Source organism: Polypterus senegalus, chromosome 12 (genome assembly GCF_016835505.1).
Source record: "Polypterus senegalus isolate Bchr_013 chromosome 12, ASM1683550v1, whole genome shotgun sequence".
Classification (NCBI taxonomy): domain Eukaryota; kingdom Metazoa; phylum Chordata; class Cladistia; order Polypteriformes; family Polypteridae; genus Polypterus; species Polypterus senegalus.
In genome coordinates this window covers 56990378-57000407 of record NC_053165.1, presented here as the reverse complement: position 1 = coordinate 57000407, position 10030 = coordinate 56990378, and the positions used below count along the sequence as shown (strand labels likewise).

At 35.5% G+C, this 10030-nt stretch overlaps 1 protein-coding gene across 6 annotated transcripts in view; it reads right to left on the bottom strand.

The window, feature by feature from the left end:
- cltcl1 (clathrin, heavy chain-like 1) overlaps positions 1-10030 on the bottom strand; it is a 76827-nt gene continuing 66797 nt past the window's right edge. For 2 of the 6 annotated variants that reach the window (XM_039771525.1, XM_039771526.1), the window contains 4 exons: positions 9663-9884; positions 7813-7839; positions 1839-1914; positions 1-1595 (listed from right to left, as the gene is read on the bottom strand). In XM_039771525.1, coding sequence (XP_039627459.1) covers positions 1480-1595; positions 1839-1914; positions 7813-7839; positions 9663-9884 — 441 coding nt within the window. In that variant the 3' untranslated portion in view covers positions 1-1479. Of the gene's footprint in view, positions 1596-1836; positions 1915-7812; positions 7840-8793; positions 8862-9662; positions 9885-10030 lie in introns of those variants that run through there. The other 4 variants (XM_039771528.1, XM_039771529.1, XM_039771527.1 and 1 more) reach the window with 3 other exon arrangements.

The following is a 10030-nucleotide window of genomic DNA, read 5'->3' as shown; positions in this document are numbered from 1 at the left end:
TTGAGGTGTGTAAACTTTTATTTATTCAGCTGAAGACATTTTGAAACAGAATGTTTACAGCGCACATAACTTCTGTTTACCTCTCTCTTTCAATAAATCTCCATATTTTGTGCAAAGTGGAACATGTAACACTGAAGATGCAGCCACCCACACTACTGAAGTTCTGTATTGGTGCTACTGAAACAGCCGCCTATTGCTCCAGGGGACAAGAGAACCGTGTAAAAAGTCTCCCACAATGCCAAGGTGGTCCCAGAACACTCATTTTTTGCATAAATATGAAAAACTCTATGAATATTTTATTTATGTCTTTCAGCAAGCAGACGTGCTACAGAATAAATGGCTTGCTTTTAAATCCTTTCACTTTGGACTTGAATCTTAAACTGCAGACAATACATATGGACTTACATTACAAAGGATTTGGGATTAATCAGGAGGCTCACAAGGTTAATAAATTATACATATTATGATTGGAGTACATTTAAAATGGTTATATTAAAAAGTGGCACGTTTTTTTCTAATCCCTGGAAAATCTATAGCATCCATAAAAATTCCTCCCTTCGGTCAGTAACATGTTTAAGTCCTTTAATCTAAGCTAATATATCTGTGATTGGATGCTTCATATATCATAAAGTTGTGCTCCTGATATTTGTTTTTTCTCCTTAGTCAACGCGCACCATTTGGCAGGACATGCACATAAATGTGAACACTTCCATTAACCTAGATTTTATATTATATATATATATATATATATATATATATATATATATATATATATATATATATATATATATATATATATATATATATATACTTTTATCTCTTTAACTACATTATGTACCTTTAATTATTATTAAATAATGTATTAAAGCTGTCAGAAATTCATTTGATAATAAAACCAAATAGGGAGGAGAAGAAGCTCTGTTTTCTGAGGGCTAACTTTGTGGACAAGTTAGCCTTTATCTGAGGGAGAATCAAGCAGAAAAAAATGCAAAATTAAAAGAAAGCATCTTTTGGTATTGACAAAAATGAACATGTTAGCTTCAACAAGACGCTTAATCTCAGGTTTGAAAACATACAACACTGACACCCCAAGGGTCATCTTTCCCTCACATAAAATTCAAATATGACCTTATCTCCTCCCTATCAGAATGATACAGTACTTTATCAACATAAGCAGTCCCTGCTTAATTTAACAATCCTTTCAGAAACATTTCTAATTCAGTGCGGTCAAGTTCAAATTTGAAATCAATTGATAGAAAAAGCTGCATTTTCAGAAGTTGGAACGTAACAGTTAATATATTCATGATAATAAATACTGACAGCAACTAACTTTTTAGAAGTCATCCTCATGCTGTGTAAAAGTGTTGTGCGCAGCCAAACTAAAGAACTGGTTGCTCTGTAGTCGTTTCCTTAAAAACCCAAGTGGTTGTGCCAAGAAGGCCTAGCAAAAATGATATACATCATTAACGGTAGACTTATTTACATATTGTAACCATAGGTGGGCTGAGTGAAGCCTGCAGGAGCATATCCATATGGAGGGTATCCCGATTGAGGAGGGACTGCACTTGGACCAGCTGTCAACATCAACTGCTGACCTAAAAGGTATATAGAAGAAGAAAAAATAAGTTTAGGGTTTTGGTTTTATGCCTGAAGATATTTTTATGTAAAATCTAATGCTACAATAAAATTAAGCTGTAGATCATTTACTGCATTCTGGAATTGTACAAACCATAAAACTGCACCTGAGAACCTTCTGTTATCTCTACCAGGTTCCACAGTGTGCCACTGTAGTTCCAAGTTGTACATACAGCAGTGAGTGAAGTTTACAAAGGACATACCAAATACTATTGGGGTTGGCTCTGCAACTTCCTGCTCCGTTTTCCTCAGGCTTTCAGACACTTCAAGCTTATCCACCTGAAAAGTTGAGATTTTTAAGTGCTTGGCCAACACATAGAAAAAGTATCAAGCTAAAGCTCTTTCAGACAATGTGTAACCTGAAACGTGACACTTCACAAACATGATATTAGTTATCAGTATAATGGAAAAAAAATGGTTATTTAATAGGTAAGCACACTTTACACTCAGAATCATTTACTGTTGGGTTTGCTTTTATGCTTCTTCCATGTTTTTACTTCAAATGCTTTAAAATTAAGAAAAATTAGATCTAAGTGCACAAGAAAAGGAAAACATGAGAGGGTTCTTCAACCACTCATCTCATCATTTCATACAAATTACAGTTTGTGAAGTTGCAAAAGCAAAGTGTTAGTGGAAGAAAAAAAATAAATTTAAAATGCCAAGCCAATGTGGCATGCTATTATTCCAGCAGTAAATCAAAAGTAGAACACTTTGCATTTGAATCTTGCATCATTTCAAAGCAGAAAAACCTTTTTGGTGGTATTTACAGCTACTGTGTAAATGTCTAAAATATAAAATCAAAATAAAGAACACAGATAGTTTTATGCCCTAGCTATAAACAAAATGAAGAATAACAATCTTCCCGCAATTAATATTAAAAAGAAAAATAGTATATTTCTCAACCATAAACCAAATTAGCTACACCTAATTTTCAGTGAAACATATCTAAGCAGGCCATATTTTCAACATAGCAGGTACAAGTTAACCACTGAGCCAAACCTACTACTGATACATGCAGATCATGTTTTAAATTATATTTTAACTCCTGCCCTATCTTTTACCCCCTTGTCTCTGCCTAGATTTATACAATGACTTTAAAATGTACAAGTAGTGTATTTCAAATGTTGATGATAGAAGCTGACTCTTTATTGTAACTTTTAAAAAGTGGGCCTTTACAAAGACACTTTAGTCATTTTCTATGCTGAAACAGACTATGTTAAAACAGCTTGCTACTTGGCTACTGAAAATTGCCCTCATCTGCCAATGCTACAGCAACTTAACCTTAGAAGAACAGGCTACAATGACTAATCAGGTTAGCCAAAAAAGGTAACTGGCAACAGTCTTCACAACTTGCAGGACTTGTACTATTCCACCTACCCCTCACGTCAAAGCCACAGCTCCTCTGAACTGCCCCATTTACACCAGAACAAGCCGATATAAGCCCAATTTCCTTCCACAGGCCATCAAGCTCATAAATGGTTCATTTGGCTGTCCTTGCAAATACATTTTGCTTAAAGCTTAATTCAGTATTTTATTTTGGTATTCTTTGCATGTGTGTACTGATCACTTTTGTGTAAGTCGCACAAAACTGTTGTGTACGCCTGTTTCCACAATCCCATTGCAACGTATAAAAACTAAACTTGGCGTAAAGCCATGTACATTTTCATGCCAGCTCAATCCCTTGCATACGCTAGTTCTCTGCTCGGTTTTGCAAACTGGCAGCACCCAGCATCAAAGCAGTGCTACTGTTCCTGTGTGGTTTACCTTTATTATTTAGATTCACATCCCTGACGCAGCTTTATCAAATACCCTGAAATTAACTTTTTTTTTTAGTTCAAGACATCTGATTGTAATCAACCTGTAACCATATAATGATGCACAGAATAGCCAAACTATTCCAAATAACATAGCTGCTTTAGCGTTGTTACTCTCAGTGCACCACTTAAGAGTATTTTAACCCAGTGTATCTGAGTGTAGAATCATAGCTGTTCAGCAGCTGATCAGAAAGCTCTACCGCAGATTGTGTCAAAAGCGGGCAGAAATATCGGGATACACATCTAACACATGCTGTCTCAGCCATGCGCAAACTCTATTTGAACTGCTCTCATTCAGGAAATGCTTCAGAGCCTTTCCTGTACAGACCTCGCCAAGTTACAAAGTAATGACTTACAACGTACAATCACCTCACTGTAAACTTGCATTAGTTTTAATACTGCACAACCTGAGTCACTTATGCTTTCATACAGTATATTTTTCACTGTTTTTTAATCCTATTATTATTATTATTTTACCATTTTATTAGAAAATAAGTTTATGAAGGATTTGCATATTGAATCTCATTGTACCATACAGTAACAATAAAGGAGTTCAATTCAATTCAAAAGAAGAGAGCACATATTTACAGATGATGACGACTGGCATCTAAGTTTAGATTTCAAGAGACTATCTTCTTGAAGCTCTTGATATTAATTTTAAGATGAAATGCAGTAAAGTGTGTGTGTGTATATATATATATATATATATATATATATATATATATATATATATATATATATATATATATATATATATACTGTATTACCTAGTTAACTGCCAAATAATGCAAAGAGTACGCGACACATGTTTTTCCCTCACCAGGGATCGGACCACGGACATCAGTGTTACAGGCAAAGGCTCTTTACGTTGCGCCATGGCGTGTGGTTTGTTTACTTGACAGCCTGGAGATCAGGGCAGTTACATACATAGCATTCGAAGGCTGAATCACAATCTGATGGTATGGGTGGTTACCTACCAGGTAACGAGTGTGGTTGGTCTACAAGTCGGCAAACATCCGCCACGGGTGCCCTCTCAGTTGCGAGAAGCAGATCATAGAATGTTACATAGTTAACTGTCATATATATGTATGTGTGTGTGTTGTCAAACACGTGCGCATGGGAAACAGCTGAAGGGCCTAAACAACAGTAATTTTACACCAGGCCAGGGGCGGCATAGTGCACTGACTGTCTCTCTCAGTCCCTTGCAAACCTTTCCCGGGAAATCCCACCTGTTGCCTGCCCCGATGATGACGTCATTTCCAGGCACGAGGACACCACTCCCAGTTCCTGCACTGATGACGTCATTTCCCCTCTGGGCCTTTAAAACTGCTATCTTGCCTCAATACAGGGAGTTGTTTTGGACTCTGTTGTAGGCACATCGTGCTATTATAAAACTGACTTTTGCAGCCAAGAAAATATATGGGTGGCTGCCCCAACTCTTTATGATGTCTCTGACTCATTCTTGTGACAGTGTGTGTGTGTGTATATATATATATATATATATATATATATATATATATATATATATATATATATATATATATATATATATACAGCTAAATTTTTAACTTCATTTAAATAGTGTATAGTGTCAGTGATTAAATATGTGAGAACACGGTGGTGATGAACTGGCGCCCCATTCAGGCATTGTTCCTGCCTCATGCTGTATGAGTGCTGGGAATGGAGTGACCCTGGATGGATAGATAGATGGAATAATTAAAACATATACTACGAAGATATTTCAATGTTCCTTAAAAGTTTTGAAGAATGTTCCTTAAAAGATTTGAAGAATCGGCTTGACATTTATTAAAGGGCTAATTGTGTGGTGATTGGTTATTTGGAGAAAGAAAAGGAAGGGCAGGAATCAGGGGTTAGTACATTTGAAAGAGACAGTACTGCTGGAATAAATTATTTTATTAAGGGTCGCGCATGGCGCAGCAAGCATCTTGCGGGAGGCAGGAACAATCTCTGGAAGGGGCGGCAGCTAATCACTGCACCAACGTGCCTCAATTTTTTATATATGCTTTAATTTCTATCATCATGAAAATGTTATCAAGTATACATCTTAGTAATTAAATTGTTCATAGAGATGTAACATCATGAATGTAATGTATTCTATGTCCTGTAGGCGTAAGTGAAAGTCCATTTAAGAAGCACATAGTGATTCACACACATAAAAGAGTACATAGAAGAACACATAGAATACAAAGCATTTAAAGTGCTACTTTAGTTACAATGGGATTTGAGAAACAATTAAACGATTTTAAGATGAAGTTTATGATGTTCTGCTTTAATGACAAAATACACTATATGACTAAAGTGGAAATTTGACTTTTTTTTCCACACTGTGTACCAGTTTTTTTCTTTTCTCTGTACACTAATACGCTTCCATATGACACTCAGACGGTGAGCTACAACTTGCCTTTTCAGTGCAACATTGGTATCTGACCACTTCTAATTTATTTCGGGCACTGTGCGACTTTCTGAATTTGAACTCGGGTTTCTCCACCACTCTGTCACTCGAACAACTTCCTTTTGTTGTTTATATCACTGATTAAACCAACAAATATGTTTTTCCATGAAATTCTTTTTCCCTGTGCTTTTACTATTGTCTTTTCATAGAACGCAAAACACAAGGGGTTATCTATATTGATTTGTATATTCAAAGAAGCCAACTTTCTGGAAGGAGTCAGGGTGGGATGGCAGGTGCATGCACAAGCGTTACTTTTCACGCTGTCTGGGATTTATGGAGCAGAAGAACATGGAAGTTGGTGTATGCACAGATTTATGCATCTGCATTTGTTTGTGCGTACGCAAATTTCCGCTTTTGTCCACATGCCATGTTTTAGTGTGAATTCTACGCACAGTGTTATGCATGAGGGCCCAGGCCTGAGCAGCCTGTCCACACCTGGCCTCTATATGGTAAAAGGTTTGAGATATATATGGGTGGTGTAGTGTCCTCATGGCACTTTGACTCAGCCATTTGGAGTCTGTTTCCTTTACATTTTCATACAGGTTTTCTGAAGAATTCCATTTTACTTTCACAACTTTAAAACATGCTGTTAAGAGCAAGCAGAGGTGTTCATTAAAGTTCCCAGTAATGGACTATAGTGACCAACTTTCCAAAACTGGACCCTTGCTTTGTAATTAGTGCTGCATGGGCACTTCAGTAAGAAAGTCATTTAAATAATTATAATAACAATTGGCTGTGTCTTCATTTAAATATTGTGTTTGCTATCATTCACATAGAATTACTTGCTAACCATCAAGTCAACATTTCTAACTGGACTTGCACAATCATATTAGCAACACACTCTTCATTCGCAAAGACTGTGAAGAAAACCCATGAATTCTTACTGGACTTGACTTTAACAGTGTAGCCATACAAAATGTTCAAGTAATATGCAACAGAACTGCTTATCAACTTATGGATTACGTCAGCAGGTTTTTGAACAGCTGTTGCAAATGAGCAGGCTCGGTTGTAAAACACTCAATTAATTTAAATACTGAATTTTAACAAGCAGCGAATTAAAATAGAAATTACATTGAAGATGGTATAAAAGGTCATACCGGTCTATAATTCTTTGAACCATTGTAAAAAAATAAAACTTTTTTTTTTTCCCCCAAAGCTTGCAGTTTACAGACAAACTTCACTAATCGGATACAAGCTAATACTTAAACTAATCAATCTTTATTATGGGCTATAGCAGTCTTTCTTACAACGGTGTATGCATAATTCCTGGATTTATCATGCTCTTGTATTTCCTAGAGGCTTGTTACACAGCCTTGACTGAAGGTATAAACAAATCAAAGTACTTTATTAAGGCAGGTAATGTCCACAGATTAACAAATCATAACTAGAAAATGGCTGCTACAACAAAGCCTTGGGAGCAAAACTGGAAACCCATTTATTGATAAAACACTCACACAATGTTCAGCACTAAGAGTCCACCTTGTGCCCTTTGTTGTACATGTGCTCCCGGTTTGCTGTCCAGTACTCAACAGTATACAGCTGTCTGCTACTTTGAAATGCCACCATTTGAACTACCTCCTTACATAGACACTGCACTGTACTTTCCAGACTAGAATGATCGGAGGTAGGGCAGATTAAAAAAAAAAAAATGAAATAAAGGTCAAAAGTGTAATGGAATTTGTATTGTCAGTGATCAATGAACCTTTCTGTAAGTACTTCAGCAAAGAGAACTGGATTTCCAAGCTGAATTGTCCCATTGCTTTTTAGTTGTACATATGCTACAAACAGACACGCAAGTGTTAGAGTAAGTTAGACATTCACACTAGTATTGGCTACATCAGAAACCTAAATCTATGTTAAAACAAAGAATAAAAAAAAAAAGTCAGAGACCATCACCTTCGCCGCAATCTCATCAACCTGAAAAGGAATTTGACAGATGAAACTTCATATCTGGGCTAACAAGTAACTAAAAACATGAGTAAAGAAAATAAGGCATTTTTATTTCTCCTACCTCTTACCTGCTCGCCTTAGTCCCAAAGAACTGATGTTAAAAAGCAAATCCAAATTCAAATCTATTTAACAAAATAAATGGCACTAATCAACAGCACTCAGTCTTTAAGAATACTTAAGAAAAGAAATAACCATGCTGTGTAAGAGGACTTTTAACATAACATACAGTATGTGCTTTTGTCCCAGTGATAAATGACATTTGCTTTTACATGTTCTGCACTGACTGTTTAACAAATTCTATTAACCATCTACTTAGTAATTTTCTTTGACCTTGGCCCAGTATCATAACACCATAATACACTATGACTCCAGAACACCGAAATAAGCACATTGGACACTAGAGGGCACAGTTTTACAACAATTAATTGTACTTTAAAGACAGATACTCAGAACCTTGAAAAAAGAAGAAACCAGTTATTCATTTTCTAAAATTATGCATTACAATTTAGGGTAGCTAACGAAAGACATCTCAGAAATACTCACTTTGAAATAAACAGGAAACCATTAAAAGAAATGCAAGAGTTTATTTTTTAAATAAAAGTAAAGGCATTTTTTTGTATGTGACAAAATTGTAAAAAGGCAGCTCATATGAACTTTAATTTGTGACAAGAATCATGTTTCTTGTTTTAGATGGTAAAATAAATAATATCTGTAATATGTTTATACAGGGTGAGTCAAAATTATATTATGTATATACTTAAATAAAATTTTTGTAGACAATTTATGTGCTATATGTGGTACATGTGTTGAACATGATGGCAAACAGGTTGAGACATTCGTGTAAATCATCTTGCACATATAAAGTATGTTTTGTAAATAAATTGTTTCCACCATTCAAATGTTAACATAATTTTGACTCACCCATTATTAGTATTTTCCAAAGTTTGTTCTGGATATCCCTATGGTGTTGGAGCGCAGGAAACTAATCTCTAATTATTACAAAAAAAAAATGCATAATGTGCTTAATAAAAACAATTAACATCATCAGGTTTCAAACAACATCTGTAATTATGTTTCCTGCCAGATAAAATAACTAAAGTTACCAGTTGTGTCTTCCCAAGCAGTATTTCTTGTATGAAATAAAAAGGGAGAAGACCCGAATAAAGTAAATTTGAGAATTTTTTAATAGAATATAGCAGGATATTTCAAACAAAGTGGGAGTGTTGAAGAAATATTAAATGGTGCATGTCAAAAGATTGCATTTTTTCATATATAAGATTACTAACAATTTACAATGCTTTTATGTAGAAAATAAATAAAAATATAATTGATCGAGTAAGCCTCAAGTAAAGTAGGAAACTGATCCTGCAACAGTGACATGATATTCACGGAAACAACAGCAGTTTATTATTTCCTGGTGCTACACTTGAGTTTTAAGAAATGTATGGGTGCAACAGTACAAAGGATTTAGAAACTTTATAAAAACAACCTCTGTACAAGGTGTTTTCAAATAAAAATAATGCTGCTAATTACATATACGCCACATAAACAACCAGCATGTCAATATTTATTTGACATCGTTGAAAGTGAGTTTGCTTGTTTTGGCCTAGTGCTTTTTTCCCCTACTTATTACCCTAAACTGTGTACACGCATATATACACACACACACACACAAGGTATTATAAGGTTTATGGACAGTATGTAATGTTTCACACTAGGGATCCAACATAATAGTAAAAGGAGGGGTGAGGGTGACAAGTGATAAAGGCACACCAAGCAAATGCACTTACTTTGGTTAGGTACTCCCTCATTACTTGGATAAAATAAGGCATAGCAAAATCCATGATATTATGCCTCCAGGCAAGCTCCAAAACTACATCAGGATGTAGCAAGTCATAAGATGTAAACAGACAAGCTGCAAAACACTCCCTTTTCCCCTCTTCAAGGAACCACTGCAGTAATCTCTCTGCAATCTCTGGATCCTTAGATTCAGATGCATACTGCATTGCATCCTACAAGAAAATACAAGACACTGTGATTGAGGGCACCCCATTTCATAAAAAAAAAAAAAAAAATCAGTTTACAGAAAGAACACTCACTCAGCTTAGTCAGTCCTGCCACAATGCTTTTTGTATTATTGGTGTCTGCACAGCACATC